Source organism: Oncorhynchus clarkii, chromosome 33 (assembly GCF_045791955.1).
Source record: "Oncorhynchus clarkii lewisi isolate Uvic-CL-2024 chromosome 33, UVic_Ocla_1.0, whole genome shotgun sequence".
Taxonomy (NCBI): Eukaryota; Metazoa; Chordata; class Actinopteri; order Salmoniformes; family Salmonidae; genus Oncorhynchus; species Oncorhynchus clarkii.
In genome coordinates this window covers 30370392-30389843 of record NC_092179.1, presented here as the reverse complement: position 1 = coordinate 30389843, position 19452 = coordinate 30370392, and the positions used below count along the sequence as shown (strand labels likewise).

At 49.5% G+C, this 19452-nt stretch overlaps 1 protein-coding gene across 4 annotated transcripts in view; it reads right to left on the bottom strand.

Moving 5' to 3' along the window:
• Positions 1–1037: 1037 nt before the first annotated feature.
• LOC139392808 (tyrosine-protein phosphatase non-receptor type 12-like) overlaps positions 1038–19452 on the bottom strand; it is a 74085-nt gene continuing 55670 nt past the window's right edge. Inside the window, exons 13-18 of one of the 4 annotated variants that reach the window (XM_071141070.1) lie at positions 14153–15057; positions 9042–9113; positions 5557–5639; positions 4524–4560; positions 2484–2597; positions 1038–2256 (exon numbers count right to left, since the gene is read on the bottom strand). In XM_071141070.1, the coding sequence (XP_070997171.1) occupies positions 2195–2256; positions 2484–2597; positions 4524–4560; positions 5557–5639; positions 9042–9113; positions 14153–15057 (1273 nt within the window). In that variant the 3' untranslated portion in view covers positions 1038–2194. The remainder of the gene's footprint in view (positions 2257–2483; positions 2598–4523; positions 4561–5556; positions 5640–9041; positions 9114–14152; positions 15058–19452) is intronic. The other 3 variants (XM_071141072.1, XM_071141073.1, XM_071141074.1) reach the window with 3 other exon arrangements.

Here is a 19452-nt window from a genome sequence, read left to right as displayed (position 1 = left end):
ACACCCAGAGAGAGAGAGATCCCCACACCCACAGAGAGAGAGAATCCCCACACCCACAGAGAGAGAGAATCCCCACACCCACAGAGAGAGAGAATCCCCACACCCACAGAGAGAGAGAGAATCCCCACACCCACAGAGAGAGAGAATCCCCACACAGAGAGAGAGAGAGAATCCCCACACCCACAGAGAGAGAATCCCCACACCCACAGAGAGAGAGAATCCCCACACCCACAGAGAGAGAGAATCCCCACACCCACAGAGAGAGAGAATCCCCACACCCACAGAGAGAGAGAATCCCCACACCCACAGAGAGAGAGAATCCCCACACACACACAGGAAGCCCCAGCGCTACTCCCCCAGCCCCTCTAGAGACAGTGTAGGAAAACAAGGAAGCATGTTCTACTTGATGTCTTTAGTCTTTACTGACGGGTCCATTGATTTCTGCAACATACAAACAGGTCTGTGTTGTGTGGGAGGAGGAGGGGTGTCAGAGAGGGGCTGTGACCCAAAAAGGCACCATGTTCCCTATATAGTGCACTACTTTTAACCAGAGTCCCCATAGTCTGAGACCAGAGTCTGGTCTGTTCAAAAGTAGTGGACTATATAGGGAATATGGTGCCATTTGGGATGCAAGCAGTCTCCAAGAGGAGTGGACCAACCAACACGGCTGAGCATGTCGCTACACGTGCTGCAGCTGTTGCTGCTGATGATGATGGGAGAAGGGGGGGGGGGGGGGGGGCAGCACTGTCCGAGGCACAGGCGGGCTCCAAAACAAATACCAGTGGTAGCAGTTCGGGTCCAAGGGAATTCAACTCCAGGCCTGGAGTGCCAAAGTATGCGTTAGTCCATTGATTGATTGAATCATGTCTCTGATTGGCCAGAGAGTCTAATCATCTGGCGATGTCATCACCGGGTTTTAATTAGTCTGATTAGAAGGAGCGAGAGAAAAAAACCCAGGAGACTTGCAGTCCTCCCGGACTGGAGTGGACTATCCCTGTTGTAGTAGGGCAGAAACTGAAGAGAGGAGAAACAGCATATACAAAAATATCCTTTAGAATAGAATTTACAAAAAGAGCGATTATTATTACACAATCTTGAGCCCGTTTGCCATCTCAGCAAGAGGACGGCGCTATGCCAGGTCCAGCTGATTCAAAACCTTTACACGTCATTAGAACAAAACCCTGCAATATTTGCTAGAACAAGAGGGCAAAACATTTACAGTAGGAGGAACATTGGGGAGAGGGAGGGGTGTCATGGACAGACTAGTTACATCTTCTGTTAATACGAATATTTAGAGAGAGCACATTAAATATTATATACCTAGTTGCCCTGTACATGTAGAAAACAATGCATATATAGCTATCGAGAAGTTAGCACAAAAAAATGAATCAAAATAATATAACAGTAGTCCTCTGTCCCTAGTGATACACGTCTGCTTCTGTAATGTCTTAATACAAGTCTAAAAGTACAGAAGATACGAAAGTCAAGTATTTTTCTGGAATAGAAAACTAAACCAAAAGATGAATCGGGATCCAAATGTGACGGATTGTTTCGGACTAAGAGTCAAATCCTAACTTGCACTTAAGACAAATTCTCTCCCATTCACATCTTCATGACTAAGTGAAAATTCAACTTAAGTGGAAGTTAGGATTTGCCCCCAAAGGGAATAAGGCAGGTTTGTATGGTCCCAGCAGAGAAGGAGATAAGATAATTGTACATCCCAAATGACACACTATTCCCTAAGTAGTGCACTACTTTTGACCAGAGCCCTATGGTCCCTGGTCAAAAGTAGTGCACTATATAGGGAATGGCGTTCCATTTGGGAAACACTTAATAGCACCAGCACACAGACAGCCCCTGGCAACTGGCACAAGTACAGCAGAAAGATGTACCGTTGCATCCTGGGTAGATTATCTAAATTGCTTTGCAGATTGTGTTTTAGGCTTGGTCTCAAATGGCACCCTGTTACCTACATGTACAAGACTCTGGCCAAATACACAGTGCACTATATAGGGAATAGGGTGCCATTTCACATCTGCCCTATTAGTTAGGAAAAGTGTCAGTGTCCAAGGATGGGACAGCACCCAGTCATCTCCTTCATACACAGTGGCCCTTGTAAGAGACAAGGTGAGGATCAAGGAGGATTTGGAGGGTGGAGGAGGGCTGTGAAGGGGGCTATAGGTAGAAGCCATGATCATGTCCACTGTGTAGGGGGGTCCCTGGGGCCTTTGGGTTGTGTGCAGCGGTTACCGTATCCTGGAAGACAAGAGAAGAACAGTGTTGTGATTAAAGCGTTGGGGACTTTCAGGCCACGTCACCTGACCAGGAAACATTCTGCTTCTTGGTTGTGGTTATATGTTATGACTAGAAACCAGCGTTTTCCTGGTCAGGAACAACTCAGGGCCCTAGTTATAGTAAACAACTATAGACACAACATGACCATATTTACTATCACTTTCCCTCCTCCTCCTCCTCTCACTCACCCATCTCTGAGGAAGCCTTGCTCTCTGCTGTGATGTCTGCTACTGTGATGTTGGCAGGTGATGTTTCCACTCCTGCTGCATCTGAAATCTTCTTACTCCTCTCTCCTGACGGTTCTAGGACAAACACACACAGTGTCAGGTTTCTCTGTCACGCAGTACCACACACACACAGTGTCAGGTTTCCCTATCACGCAGTAACACACACCGTAGCACACACACACAGCTGTTCCTTTAATAAATGCCTACAGTCTTATCATTTCAGGGTCATTTGTGGAACAGTGTACACCTCCAGCAGACTAACTAGGAAACCTAATAAAACCAAGCAGGCTAAAAGATAAGCTTGGAGAAGTGTCAGATGAATACTACATTGGTAATTAGGTTACGCAGACAGACTGCCTCTCTGCTCCCGACTCCAGACCTGACAGACCTTCAGACCAGACAGAACTCCAGACCAGACAGACAGACAAAACTCCAGACCAGACAGAACTCCTTCCAGACCAGACAGAACTTCAGACCAGACAGAACTCCAGACCAGACAGACAGACAAAACTCCTTCCAGACCAGACAGACAAAACTCATTCCAGACCAGACAGACAAAACTCCTTCCAGACCAGACAGACAGACAAAACTCCTTCCAGACCAGACAAAACTCCTTCCAGACCAGACAAAACTCCTTCCAGACCAGACAAAACTCCTTCCAGACCAGACAAAACTCCTTCCAGACCAGACAAAACTCCTTCCAGACCAGACAAAACTCCTTCCAGACCAGACAGACAGACAAAACTCCAGACCAGACAGACAGACAAAACTCCAGACCAGACAGACAGACAAAACTCCAGACCAGACAGACAGACAAAACTCCTACCAGACCAGACAGACAAAACTCCTTCCAGACCAGACAAAACTCCTTCCAGACCAGACAGACAGACAAAACTCCAGACCAGACAGACAGACAAAACTCCAGACCAGACAGACAGACAAAACTCCAGACCAGACAGACAGACAAAACTCCTTCCAGACCAGACAGACAGACAAAACTCCTTCCAGACCAGACAGACAGACAAAACTCCTTCCAGACCAGACAAAACTCCTTCCAGACCAGACAAAACTCCTTCCAGACCAGACAAAACTCCTTCCAGACCAGACAAAACTCCTTCCAGACCAGACAAAACTCCTTCCAGACCAGACAAAACTCCTTCCAGACCAGACAAAACTCCTTCCAGACCAGACAAAACTCCTTCCAGACCAGACAAAACTCCTTCCAGACCAGACAAAACTCCTTCCAGACCAGACAAAACTCCTTCCAGACCAGACAAAACTCCTTCCAGACCAGACAAAACTCCTTCCAGACCAGACAGAACTCCTTCCAGACCAGACAGAACTCCTTCCAGACCAGACAGAACTCCTTCCAGACCAGACAGAACTCCTTCCAGACCAGACAGAACTCCAGACCAGACAGAACTCCAGACCAGACAGAACTCCAGACCAGACAGAACTCCAGACCAGACAGAACTCCAGACCAGACCTTTTAGATCATCAATGATTAATTTTCATGGAGATCTGTGCAGAACAGAGTGATGTTTTACAGCCAAACCCCTGCTCTCTCCTAATCACCCATCTGAACATCAGAACAGAGTGATGTCTTACAGCCAAACCCCTGCTCTCTCCTAATCACCCATCTGAACATCAGAACAGAGTGATGTTTTACAGCCAAACCCCTGCTCTCTCCTAATCACCCATCTGAACATCAGAACAGAGTGATGTCTTACAGCCAAACCCCTGCCCTCTCCTAATCACCCATCTGAGAGGGAGGGACAAAACCACATCTGAGACTGAATGAGGCCCAAATGGTACTCTATCCCCTTCATAGTGCACTACTTTGGACCAGGGCCCATGCACTGTATAGGGAATAGGGTTCCATTTGGGATGCATCCTAGGGTTTATGTTGGGTAATGAGACCCCCCCCCCCCCCTCAAGCCATCAGAGGCAGCATGGGCAGCCAATCATTTAGCCTAAACACTGAAGAGATGAGCCACCTACCTCTCTCTGTTATCTGTGCCTGTGTCCTCTTCTGCTCCTGTGAAGAGAGACGGAGGACACAGATTAATAACAGGGCTGAAGAAGAGATGATGGAGGAGAGACGGAGGACACAGATTAATAACAGGGCTGAAGAAGAGATGATGGAGGAGAGACGGAGGACACAGATTAATAACAGGGCTGAAGAAGAGATGATGGGGGAGAGACTGAGGACACAGATTAATAACAGGGCTGAAGAAGAGATGGAGGAGAGACGGAGGACACAGATTAATAACAGGGCTGAAGAAGAGATGATGGAGGAGAGAGACGGAGGACACAGATTAATAACAGGGCTGAAGAAGAGATGATGGAGGAGAGACGGAGGACACAGATTAATAACAGGGCTGAAGAAGAGATGATGATGGAGGAGAGAGACGGAGGACACAGGGCTGAAGAAGAGATGATGGTGGAGAGAGACGGAGGACACAGATTAATAACAGGGCTGAAGAAGAGATGGAGGAGAGACGGAGGACACAGATTAATAACAGGGCTGAAGAAGAGATGATGGAGGAGAGAGACGGAGGACACAGATTAATAACAGGGCTGAAGAAGAGATGATGGAGGAGAGACGGAGGACACAGATTAATAACAGGGCTGAAGAAGAGATGATGATGGAGGAGAGAGACGGAGGACACAGGGCTGAAGAAGAGATGATGGTGGAGAGAGACGGAGGACACAGATTAATAACAGGGCTGAAGAAGAGATGGAGGAGAGACGGGGCCTCCATCTCTTCTTCAGCCCTGTTATTAATCTGTGTCCTCCGTCTCTCCTCCATCTCTTCTTCAGCCGTTATTATCTCAACGGAACATATAAAGCAGTTGTTCCTGTCTAGAACCAACACACCTCAACCCATCATCAAGCCCTTAATGACTTGAATCAGGTCTGCTAGTACTGGGCTGGAACTAAACCCTGCACACCCCGTGGGTCCACAGAAGCAGGACTGGAGAACAGACGTCTAGAGGTTTGTTTCTATAAAGCTGGTGAGAATGGTGTTCACCTGAGGAAAACCTGCTCCTTTTCCTGACTGGTTCTCTGAGATACTCCAGTCTGATGGTCCTGGTGCCTTCAACTCTGATGGGTCTGGAGATGGACAGAGAGAGGGAGAGACAGAGGGAGAGAAAGTAAAAGACGAGAGAGAGAGAGAGAGACTTCCATAGAGAGACACAGTAGCTCTATATATTTGGGAGCCTCAAAGTGCCAGGCTTCTAGGCTGCGGACACAAGAGCATGTCTGTCATGTCTGGCCACGAGACGTCTCTTTCCAACAGCCTTTATGTACCACTGACTTCCTCATTCATTCCATTGTAGCTGTTCTTACATGCTGGAGGTCATTTAGGCTCCAAATACGACTGTTCCGTCGACCAACCCCCGTCTGTCTCCTCAGCTCTTAATGGTTGACCCTGACCTTCCTGTCTTCATTGTGTGTTTAAGACTAGTTGTAAACGTAACACTAGTTGTAAACGTATATATGCTGTCTTGTGATCTTTCTATATTATTGTTATATTAACGTTGACCTGCATGTTGGAGTTTGGAGCGGAAGAGTTTCACTGGACCGTGTGCATGTGACTAATAAACTCTCATTTGATAAATGTCATGAACACACACCAACACACAATCTAATGAGAGCATGTTCATTCCAGAGAACGTTAACTCTGCCCTCCATCCCTGTCTCGCTCCATCCATTCATCCTCCCTCCCTTCACAGCAGCACAGGGCTGAGGCTGCCCTCCATCCCTGTCTCGCTCCATCCATCCATCCTCCCTCCCTTCACAGCAGCACAAGGCTGAGGCTGCCCTCCATCCCTGTCTCGCTCCATCCATCCATCCTCCCTCCCTTCACAGCAGCACAGGTCTGAGGCTGCCCTCCATCCCTGTCTCGCTCCATCCATTCATCCTCCCTCCCTTCACAGCAGCACAGGTCTGAGGCTGCCCTGCATCCCTGTCTCGCTCCATCCATTCATCCTCCCTTCACAGCAGCACAGGGCTGAGGCTGCCCTCCATCCCTGTCTCACTCCATCCATTCATCCTCCCTCCCTTCACAGCAGCACAGGGCTGAGGCTGCCCTCCATCCCTGTCTCGCTCCATCCATTCATCCTCCCTCCCTTCACAGCAGCACAGGTCTGAGGCTGCCCTCCATCCCTGTCTCGCTCCATCCATTCATCCTCCCTCCCTTCACAGCAGCACAGGTCTGAGGCTGCCCTGCAGGCAAGGGGTTCATAACGGTTGAACGAGGAGGGGGATTCAGAGAGGAACCATTAGCGGCCAGTGAGGGGTGGGACTCTGGTTTGAGCGGAGCGGGGTTATTTGACAAAGCCCTGCTGGCACAAAAAGATCCTTAACCAACTCAGAAGCTAATTTGATGAACAATATTTGTGCCACCTTGGTAATTGTGGAACTGCATTATCATTAACAAACAAAAACAATCTTGCATTGAGAACCAGTCAGTAGCCCTGCTGCCTGTGGTAACGATAACGCAGCTATGATGACAAGTTGTAGCTGGAGAAACGTCCATAAGCATTAACCCCTCAGAGCTGGACCCAGTTGGACTCTGCTTGTAATGATCTCTAGAATTAATTATCTGGCGGTCCTGCAACGTCTGCCCTTGGGCCTAATGACATCATTAGGCATTGGGCCTAGTATCAATTTCAGTCAGGTACTGCTGCTGGGGATATCCGACGTAGGACCAGGAGTTTTTCAGACCATCTGAGCTGATCTGTTAAAACTCAGGGCCCTAGTTGTACTTGTAGACTAGACCTGGGGCCTGAAGTACTTCCTGGTCTGGTCACATGGTGAGGAAAACCTCCTGGCCCTATGTACGTCCCTAATAGAAGTTGAGTGGTGTGATGATGTAACACTAAGGAGTTGGTGTGACGTTGTAACACTAAGGAGTTGTAACACTAAGGAGTTGGTGTGACGTTGTAACACTAAGGAGTTGTAACACTAAGGAGTTGGTGTGACGTTGTAACACTAAGGAGTTGGTGTGACGTTGTAACACTAAGGAGTTGTAACACTAAGGAGTTGGTGTGACGTAACACTAAGGAGTTGGTGTGACGTTGTAACACTAAGGAGTTGTAACACTAAGGAGTTGGTGTGACGTTGTAACACTAAGGAGTTGGTGTGACGTTGTAACACTAAGGAGTTGGAACACTAAGGAGTTGGAACACTAAGGAGTTGGAACACTAAGGAGTTGGAACCCTAAGGAGTTGGAACCCTAAGGAGTTGGAACCCTAAGGAGTTGGTGTGACGTTGGAACACTAAGGAGTTGGAACACTAAGGAGTTGGAACACTAAGGAGTTGGAACCCTAAGGAGTTGGAACCCTAAGGAGTTGGAACACTAAGGAGTTGGAACACTAAGGAGTTGGAACACTAAGGAGTTGGTGTGACGTTGTAACACTAAGGAGTTGGAACACTAAGGAGTTGGAACACTAAGGAGTTGGAACACTAAGGAGTTGGAACCCTAAGGAGTTGGAACCCTAAGGAGTTGGAACCCTAAGGAGTTGGAACACTAAGGAGTTGGTGTGACGTTGTAACACTAAGGAGTTGGAACACTAAGGAGTTGGAACCCTAAGGAGTTGGAACACTAAGGAGTTGGAACACTAAGGAGTTGGAACCCTAAGGAGTTGGAACACTAAGGAGTTGATTTGGGCAACCTCAAGGCTTTTTTTATTTTAATTTAACTAGGCAGGTCCGTTAAGAGCAAATTCTTATTTACCTTGGCAAACCCTAACCCGGCCAAACCCTAACCCGGCCAAACCCTAACCCGGATGACGCTGGGCAAATTGTGCGCCGCCCGATGGGACTCCCAATCACGGCCGGTTGTGATACAGCCTGGAATCGAACCAGGGTCTGTAGTGACGCCTCTAGCACTGAGATGCAGTGCCTTAGACCGCTGAGCCACTCGAGGAGCCACTCGAGGAGCCCCCCCCCTTCATATGGTGGTGTCTGGCTTCCAGACTGGATATATACTGCAGAGAATCAGAGTTGACTTAACTAAAAATCTGGTCATTTCATTTCCATGCTCTCTCATCAACAACAGTCATAACAAAAGTCATCTGGAAGTTCTGAAGCTGAGATGACTGAGAAGGCGGCAAAACTATCCATGTTCAAGGTCTGCAGAGTTGTTTCTGGCGCCCTCTTGTGTCAAGCCACCACACTGCAGCAGAAGACAGCGGGCAGACCAAGGGGTGGAGCCAGTCCTGGAGGGCTGAAGAATGCCCGAAGGTGCAGGTTTTTATTCCAGCCCAGGTCTAAAACACTCAATTCCCCTTTTCACAATTTAAAATAGGAGACTATGATTAGTTGATCATTTTAAATCAGATGTGTTAACTTACAGTTGGGATGGAACAAAAGCCTGCAACACATTGGCTCTCCAGGATGTTGGAAATTGCAGACCCTCCCTTGTCTGTCGTCTCATGATGCCAGACATCTTACTACAGCTCACCATTCCTGATGTATGAGACCAAGACTGGGACCGTTAAAACACACCTGTGGCCAAAATGAAGGACTCTGGGGTTCTCTCAGGTAGAGGGGGAGGGGAATCTTCACTCTGGTCACTGTCTGGGTCAGAGGTCAGAGTACAGCAGGGGTTATTACCAGGGGTCAAAGGTCAAATTGACGGCCAATCAACAATCAAACGACAGCGAGAAACAGGTACATCTGAAATGGTGCCCTATTCCTAATGATTAAGTGCACTACTTTTAGCCAGAGCCCTAGGTGAAGTAGTGCACTACTTTTAGCCAGAGCCCTAGGTGAAGTAGTGCACTACTTTTAGCCAGAGCCCTAGGTGAAGTAGTGCACTACTTTTAGCCAGAGCCCTAGGTGAAGTAGTGCACTACTTTTAGCCAGAGCCCTAGGTGAAGTAGTGCACTACTTTTAGCCAGAGCCCTAGGTGAAGTAGTGCACTACTTTTAGCCAGAGCCCTAGGTGAAGTAGTGCACTACTTTTAGCCAGAGCCCTAGGTGAAGTAGTGCACTACTTTTAGCCAGAGCCCTAGGTGAAGTAGTGCACTACTTTTAGCCAGAGCCCTAGGTGAAGTAGTGCACTACTTTTAGCCAGAGCCCTAGGTGAAGTAGTGCACTACTTTTAGCCAGAGCCCTAGGTGAAGTAGTGCACTACTTTTAGCCAGAGCCCTAGGTGAAGTAGTGCACTACTTTTAGCCAGAGCCCTAGGTGAAGTAGTGCACTACTTTTAGCCAGAGCCCTAGGTGAAGTAGTGCACTACTTTTAGCCAGAGCCCTAGGTGAAGTAGTGCACTACTTTTAGCCAGAGCCCTAGGTGAAGTAGTGCACTACTTTTAGCCAGAGCCCTAGGTGAAGTAGTGCACTACTTTTAGCCAGAGCCCTAGGTGAAGTAGTGCACTACTTTTAGCCAGAGCCCTAGGTGAAGTAGTGCAGTGTAAAGACAAAGGTACCATTTCAGATGCAGCCAGAGAGACAAGCTCAGAATACATCCTCCCAGATTCAGAGCCATAACCACCCCAAGACAACACGCCACAAAGCCAAGCAGAGCCAGAATCAACACCAAACCATTCAATCATTCCCATCAAATCACAGCTGTTTCAATCACAAGCGAAGAGATCATACAATCAGAGATCAGGTGATTTTGAGATCATGATTAGGATATCGCTCGATTCCCATCAGCTGCCTTTGATCAAAATCCCATCTCTGGGCAGTTAAGTGATTGTCAGGCCATTGTGTGTAGCGTGGCAGTATAGGAGGCTTTACACCCGTGCACACGGTTGGTTGGTACACATGCACTGTTCCCCCCCCACACAAATCCATCCCAGCCACCCACCTTTCCAGGGCCCACTGAAACATCTCCTGGTGCTTGGCCGCTCTCTCTCTCTCTCTCTCTCACACACACACACACACACACACACACACACACACACACACAAACTGCCTGCTCAGTCTGCCTCAACTCATCCAAGCCTGACATCTCACATGCTCACAGCACTCTCCTCTCCATCCCTTCCCCACTATCTCCATATTTCCATCTCTACTGAGGAGTCTTTCCACATCAACTATCCTCCCAGACACTGTTTTCTTCCCCACTATCTCCATCCTTCCATCTCTACTGAGGAGTCTTTCCACATCAACTATCCTCCCAGACACTGTTTTCTTCCCCACTATCTCCATCCTTCCATCTCTACTGAGGAGTCTTTCCACATCAACTATCCTCCCAGACACTGTTTTCTTCCCCACTATCTCCATCCTTCCATCTCTACTGAGGAGTCTTTCCACATCAACTATCCTCCCAGACACTGTTTTCTTCCCCACTATCTCCATCCTTCCATCTCTACTGAGGAGTCTTTCCACATCAACTATCCTCCCAGACACTGTTTTCTTCCCCACTATCTCCATCCTTCCATCTCTACTGAGGAGTCTTTCCACATCAACTATCCTCCCAGACACTGTTTTCTTCCTCACTCAGACCCAGCCTAACACTACTCTGACAAAGGGCAGAGGGAAACACAAGCAGAAAAAGGTTCCAGGAGACATTGTTCATTATTAAAACACATTATTGAGCTGTAGTCAGTTGTGCTTAGCTTCAGGTTATCCACACCACTCGCCTGCTAGCAGAGCCATTTGTGCATCCATAACCCACTTTATTTCCTGTCTAGAAGTCTGCGATTATGCACGGATGCTCAAATGGCTATTCTAGCGTGTCTAGTCTCCTCTCCTGTCTGAAACGCCCTGTTGAGGCCCAGCAACATCTCTCCTGTCTGAAACGCCCTGTTGAGGCCTAGCAACATCTCTCCTGTCTGAAACACCCTGTTGAGGCCTAGCAACATCTCTCCTGTCTGAAACACCCTGTTGAGGCCCAGCAACCTCTCTCCTGTCTGAAACACCCTGTTGAGGTCAAGCAACATCTCTCCTTGGGGAAAGAATAAACAGCCTGGTACATTACAGTCTGTGTCCCAAAAGGCACCCTTTTGTCAAAGGTAGTGCACTATATAGGGAGCCGTGGGGCAGCCGGGGGCCAGCAGAACACCAGCCCTGTTTGCACCACAGACAGATGTTAGATTAATCCATGCTTTGGCCCACAGAGCACCGCTAATGGCCCACTTCCAATGGGCTGACATGCAGGCAGACACACCTCCCCCGCCAAGCACGGAAGGGCAGAAAGCACCACATGCCATGAGCGCAGACACATGAACAGCAGCACCCGTAGACACACATGATCAGATGTTTACTCATCTCACACTCAGAACATTTCACACAGTCAACAAATCATCCAATAACAGACTGACAAGTCTTACATTACCCCTTTCAACATAACCCCACCTAAGAGTTACATTATCCCTCTCAACATAACCCCACCTAAGAGTTACATTACCCCTCAACATAACCCCACCTAAGAGTTACATTATCCCTCTCAACATAACCCCACCTAAGAGTTACATTACCCCTCAACATAACCCCACCTAAGAGTTACATTACCCCTCAACATAACCCCACCTAAGAGTTACATTACCCCTCATGTTAAGACTTACCAGCTGTTTCCTCCCACACAACCCATAGACAAAACTCCACCATCTTTACATAGCCCCACTCAGCATCCTGTACCGTCCTGTTCTGTCCCTTCACTGTCACATAATACTATGGTAACTCCAACTTGAGCCTGGAGTCTACAGCCTAAACCAAGGCCTGCTGGAGTCTACAGCCTAAACCCTAAACCAAGACCTGCTGGAGTCTACAGCCTAAACCCTAAACCAAGGCCTGCTAGAGTCTACAGCCTACAGCCTAAGCCAAGGCCTGCTGGAGCCTACAGCCTAAACCAAGGCCTGCTGGAGTCTACAGCCTAAACCCTAAACCAAGGCCTGCTGGAGCCTACAGCCTAAACCCTAAACCAAGGCCTGCTGGAGCCTACAGCCTAAACCCTAAACCAAGGCCTGCTGGAGCCTACAGCCTAAACCCTAAACCAAGGCCTGCTGGAGTCTACAGCCTAAACCCTAAACCTGCTGGAGTCTACAGCCTAAACCAAGGCCTGCTGGAGCCTACAGCCTAAACCCTAAACCAAGGCCTGCTGGAGTCTACAGCCTAAACCCTAAACCAAGGCCTGCTGGAGCCTACAGCCTAAACCCTAAACCAAGGCCTGCTGGAGCCTACAGCCTAAACCCTAAACCAAGGCCTGCTGGAGTCTACAGCCTAAACCCTAAACCTGCTGGAATCTACAGCCTAAACCCTAAACCAAGGCCTGCTGGAGCCTAAACCCTAAACCAAGGCCTGCTGGAGCCTACAGCCTAAACCCTAAACCAAGGCCTGCTGGAGCCTACAGCCTAAACCCTAAACCAAGGCCTGCTGGAGTCTACAGCCTAAACCCTAAACCTGCTGGAATCTACAGCCTAAACCCTAAACCAAGGCCTGCTGGAGCCTAAACCCTAAACCAAGGCCTGCTGGAGCCTACAGCCTAAACCCTAAACCAAGGCCTGCTGGAGTCTACAGCCTAAGCCAAGGCCTGCTGGAGTCTACAGCCTAAACAAGGCCTGCTGGAGTCGACAACCTAAACAAGGCCTGCTGGAGTCGACAACCTAAACAAGGCCTGCTGGAGTCTACAGCCTAAACCCTAAACCAAGGTCTGCTGGAGCAGATGAAATATGGATCTAGACACCATCTAATAACATGGACAGTGTGGTGTGACACTATCGTGCCGTGGTCAGTTTATTAGCTCCAGTGAGACACCATTATGTGTGTGTGTGTGTGTGTGTGTGTTGTCCTCATCCTACAGCGGACTAGGACTGGGTTACCATGGTAAAATGGCAGATTATGTATTTACTGTAGTTAAGAAAATGAGTGACTATAGCAGGTCAGAGTTGGAAGAAACAATACAGAAATAATTCAGTTTATTGACACTTTTTTGGGGGGGGGGGTTACAAGACGATCATTTTAGTTCCATGGTTTAACAAGTTTTATAACAATATATTCAATGTATCCAAACATTATCTGTTTTATACATAATTCAAATGTTAATTCTCCACATAAGCAGTCCATAAGCAAGTCTGTGTGTATATAATTACTCTATATGGCAAGCCAGTGGTCTGAAACTGTCAGTTGGACTGGTCAGTCTCCATTGTCCCTCGCAGTGCTGTGTGTTTATGTAGATCTGTGGTCTCCATACCTTGTCTGTGTGTGTGTGTCTAGACTGCCTTCAACAGCCTGTCATTACAGTGTGGCCTGCCAGTGCCCTCTGGCCACGGACGTAGACTCCAGCTCTCCACAAACTGACCCTAGATCTGCCTGTCAGCTGCTACTCCACCCTAAAGCTGACCACAACAACCACTGACCCTTAGTCAGCCCTTATAATAGGACCCCAGCCAGACCACCTGGGTTCAAAGACTATTTGAAATCTTTAACATACTTTCAGCGTTTGCTTTAGTCTTCCTGGAGATGTAAATTGCCCCCAGGCAAGCTCTCTCAAGCACAGATAAGGTATTTGCAATGATTTCAAATAGTGTTTGAACCCAGCTCTGACCCCACTCCCAGCCCATCTTCTGTCCCTGTGTCTGGTCCCTAGTCTGTTTTAGTCAGTAGTACCACAGCCCAACAGAGTTAGGGAAGTAGGCTAGTTAGTAAAAGCTCTAACGTAACCACGTACTTGATGCCGTTTCCGTCGGCGACCGTTGCTCGGCGATGGACATGGTCGACACCTTCCTGGGCGGGTGTTCGCCGTGGGCCACCGTAACTGTGGCCGTAGCCTTGGAGGACCAGGAGGGTCTGGAACCCTCCCCTCCTCCATCTCCCTTCACATCAGGGAAGTCTGAGTGCAGAGGATTGGTGAAGCTCAGAGCAGTCCTGACAGGGGTGGAGGTGGAGGAGTGGGGCTGGGAAGAGGTCAGATTGGAGGTGGGGGTGCTCTCTGACCCAGCCACCAGGGCTGGAGGTGTGGGGGCTTTCTCTGGGCTGATCCAGCCTGCCTGACCCGCCTTCTCCCCCTTAAGGGGCAGGTGGTTGGGGCGGGAGGGGAGGGGTCCGAAGGCGCCCTGGTGCGTCATGTTGGGGGGCCCCCCGTCGGCCCCTGAGTCCTCAGAAAGAGAGGAACTGGAGGTGTTGGACCGGGCCTTGAAGGCAAGGGATCTTTGCAGCCTGCTGTTACCATCGAAGCTCTTAGGACCCTCCTGTAACGGAACCTTCTGTATCTCAATACTCAGCTTCCTCTCTAGACGCACTGCCCCATCCACTGGGGAGGGGGAGGAGGGAGAGGGGGCCTGGGCAGGGGGGCCTCCTGAGGGGACACTATCCAACGATGTCTTGTTATAGTTGTCCTTCAGGTCGGGGGACTGTTGGGCTTTCTGGGGCTGCTGCTGCTGCTGTTGTTGTTGTTGTTGTTGTGCAGAGGATAGGACGTGGATGACCGGCTTGGGGTGGTAGCGGTCGTTGTCCTGACGTACGTTGGTGACGGTGGGGAAGGCAGAGGGGGGAGACGGGGTCAGGATGGGAGGAACCGGGCGAGGCTCTGGGGGCTGAAGGATCTCCTCTTTCACGTCCCCTTCCAACTGACTGCTGAGAAGGGGGGGGGGAAGAGGGAGAGAGAGAGAGAGGGAGAGAGAGGAGAGAGAGGAGAGAGAGAGAGGGAGAGAGAGAGAGAGGGAGAGAGAGAGGAGAGAAAGGAGAGAAGAGAGAGGGGGAGAGAGAGGGGGGGAACGCAAGAGACGGAGCGAGAGGAGGATGGCGAGGGGGGGGGAGAGAAAATGGGAGAGAGAAATTAAGACAGCGATAGCAATTCAAACTTCAAATTTATGCTAAAATTCTACCACTAGATGGCAGACGTCAATGTACACTACAATAGAGGGGCACAACATGTATCTACATCAAACACAACTTCTCCAAACGTACATAATATCATGGATTTACCACAGCAATCTACCTGAAATACATCAGAACATAAGAGCAGATCATCCAATACAATGTGTGTAACACAGTCACCCCGTGAACACAGGGGGTAACACAGTCACCCCGTGAACACAGGGGGTAACACAGTCACCCCGTGAACACAGGGGGTCACACAGTCACCCCGTGAACACAGGGGGTCACACAGTCACCCCGTGAACACAGGGGATAACACAGTCACCCCGTGAACACAGGGGGTAACACAGTCACCCCGTGAACACAGGGGGTAACACAGTCACCCCGTGAACACATGGGGTAACACAGTCACCCCGTGAACACAGGGGGTAACACAGTCACCCCGTGAACACAGGGGGTAACACAGTCACCCCGTGAACACAGGGGGTAACACAGTCACCCCGTGAACACAGGGGGTAACACAGTCACCCAGTAAACACAGGGGGTAACACAGTCACCCAGTAAACACAGGGGGTAACACAGTCACCCAGTAAACACAGGGAGTAACAGTCACCCAGTAAACACAGGGAGTAACACAGTCACCCAGTGAACACAGGGGGTAACACAGTCACCCAGTGAACACAGGGGGTAACACAGTCACCCAGTGAACACAGGGGGTAACACAGTCACCCAGTGAACACAGGGGGTAACACAGTCACCCAGTGAACACAAGGGGTAACAGTCACCCAGTGAACACAGGGGGTAACAGTCACCCAGTGAACACAGGGGGTAACACAGTCACCCAGTGAACACAGGGGGTAACACAGTCACCCAGTGAACACAGGGGGTAACACAGTCACCCAGTGAACACAGGGGGTAACACAGTCACCCAGTGAACACAGGGGGTAACACAGTCACCCAGTGAACACAGGGGGTAACACAGTCACCCAGTGAACACAGGGGGTAACACAGTCACCCAGTGAACACAGGGGGTAACACAGTCACCCAGTGAACACAGGGGGTAACACAGTCACCCAGTGAACACAGGGGGTAACACAGTCACCCAGTGAACACAGGGGGTAACACAGTCACCCAGTGAACACAGGGGGTAACACAGTCACCCAGTGAACACAGGGGGTAACACAGTCACCCAGTGAACACAGGGGGTAACACAGTCACCCAGTGAACACAGGGGTAATACCACGGTAGACCTCCAATGTGACAACACAGTGGAATCTGGCTGAATGGAACTCAGATCAGTCGACCAGCCTTTCTTTCCAGGAAACTGAGGTAGTCTGCTAGAGTGGGTGACATGGTAACCACGGTAACCACAGGGGGATGGAACATTCAGCTCTTCAGAAAGGTGTGTGAACTGTCAAGTTCCATCTCCTGAACTCTCACACTTTCAGCAGGATGTGGACATGTGCCAAATAAAGATCACATGATGACAAACGCAGGTTAATGCCCTGCACATGACTGAGCAGCACACACACACAGTCAGTGTGTTCTCAGAGAGATTACAGTCAGCTGGCTAGGAGCACAGTCAGCTGGCTAGGAGCACAGTCAGCTGGCTAGGAGCACAGTCAGTGTGTTCTCAGAGAGACTACAGTCAGCTGGCTAGGAGTACAGTCAGCTGGCTAGGAGCACAGTCAGCTGGCTAGGAGCACAGTCAGCTGGCTAGGAGCACAGTCAGCTGGCTAGGAGCACAGTCAGCTGGCTAGGAGTACAGTCAGCTGGCTAGGAGTACAGTCAGCTGGCTAGGAGTACAGTCAGTGTGTTCTCAGAGAGACTACAGTCAGCTGGCTAGGAGTACAGTCAGCTGGCTAGGAGTACAGTCAGCTGGCTAGGAGCACAGTCAGCTAGGAGCACAGTCAGCTAGGAGCACAGTCAGCTAGGAGCACAGTCAGTGTGTTCTCAGAGAGACTACAGTCAGCTAGCTAGGAGTACAGTCAGCTGGCTAGGAGCACAGTCAGCTGGCTAGGAGCACAGTCAGCTAGGAGCACAGTCAGCTAGGAGCACAGTCAGCTAGGAGCACAGTCAGTGTGTTCTCAGAGAGACTACAGTCAGCTGGCTAGGAGCACAGTCAGTGTGTTCTCAGAGAGACTACAGTCAGCTGGCTAGGAGCACAGTCAGCTGGCTAGGAGCACAGTCAGCTGGCTAGGAGCACAGTCAGCTGGCTAGGAGCACAGTCAGCTGGTTAGGAGCACAGTCAGCTGGCTAGGAGCACAGTCAGCTAGGAGCACAGTCAGCTAGGAGCACAGTCAGCTAGGAGCACAGTCAGTGTGTTCTCAGAGAGACTACAGTCAGCCGGCTAGGCGCACAGTCAGCCGGCTAGGAGCACAGTCAGCCGGCTAGGAGCACAGTCAGCCGGCTAGGAGCACAGTCAGCCGGCTAGGAGCACAGTCAGCCGGCTAGGAGCACAGTCAGCCGGCTAGGAGCACAGTCAGGCAAGTGGCTTGAAGATCTCTGTTACGGTCAGTAGGTTCAGGTAACTGTCAAAATAAAGGAAACACCAACATAAAGTGTCTTAATAAGGTGTTGGGCCACCACGAGCCAGAACAGCTTCAATGGACCACGAGCCAGAACAGCTTCAATGCACCTTGGCATAGATTCTACAAGTGTCTGGAACTCTATTGGAGGGACGCGAGATCATTCTTCCACAAGAAATTACATCATTTGGGGTTCTGTTGATAGTGGTGGAAAACGCTGTCTCAGTCACTGCTTCAGAATCTACCATAAATGTTCCATTAGGTTGAAATCTGGTGACTGACACACACAAACACACAAACACACACACACTAACCTCCCCATGCTCATTTGAGACTCAAAGTCACTGAGATCTCTTCTTCTAGCCATGGTAGCCAAGATAATGGGCAAAACTGGGTATTGTTATACATGACCCTAAGCATGATGGGATGTTAATTGCTTAATTAACTCAGGAACCAGACCTGTATGGACCACACATTCAATATACTCTGTGTCCTCATTTACTCAAGTGTTTCCTTTATTTTGGCAGGTACCTGTATGTTGTTGATGAGTAGGGCATGATGGGATGATGACAACCACAGAGCTCCTAATATAACATTACTGAGGGTTTGATTCACGCAATGGTCAGACGTACTGAGTACAGGTCCTAGACCAGCCCAGAAAGAGTCTCCAGTACTGAGTACAGGTCCTAGACCAGCCCAGAAAGAGCCTCCAGTACTGAGTACAGGTCCTAGACCAGAAAGAGTCTCCAGTACTGAGTACAGGTCCTAGACCAGAAAGAGCCTCCAGTACTGAGTACAGGTCCTAGACCAGAAAGAGCCTCCAGTACTGAGTACAGGTCCTAGACCAGAAAGAGCCTCCAGTACTGAGTACAGGTCCTAGACCAGACGAGAAAGAGCCTCCAGTACTGAGTACAGGTCCTAGACCAGAAAGAGCGTCCAGTACTGAGTACAGGTCCTAGACCAGAAAGAGCCTCCAGTACTGAGTACAGGTCCTAGACCAGACGAGAAAGAGCCTCCAGTACTGAGTACAGGTCCTAGACCAGAAAGAGCGTCCAGTACTGAGTACAGGTCCTAGACCAGAAAGAGCCTCCAGTACTGAGTACAGGTCCTAGACCAGACGAGAAAGAGCCTCCAGTACTGAGTACAGGTCCTAGACCAGAAAGAGCCTCCAGTACTGAGTACAGGTCCTAGACCAGTCCATAGATGTGACTTTTGGGGGCGTGATGACATGGTGATGTGGTGACACTGAGAATGTGTGTGAGGACCATGATTCACTGTGTCTGACCTTGAGTCCCTGATGAATTCCAGCCGTATCTAGACACTGGTGAACACACACACTCACTCAAAACATCCCCCCCACACACACACACACACACACACACACTAAATACACACTCAAAACATCCCCCACACACACACTAAATACACACTCAAAACATCAAATCAAATTGTATTAGTCACATGTGCTGAATAGAACAGGTAGACCTGACAGTGCTTCCTTACGAGCCCCTAACCAACAGCGCAGTTTCAAAAAACACGGAGAAGAATAAAAGTTAAAGTAACAAGAAATTAAAGAGCAGCAGTGAAATAACAACACTGTATACAGGGGGGTGCCGGTACAGGG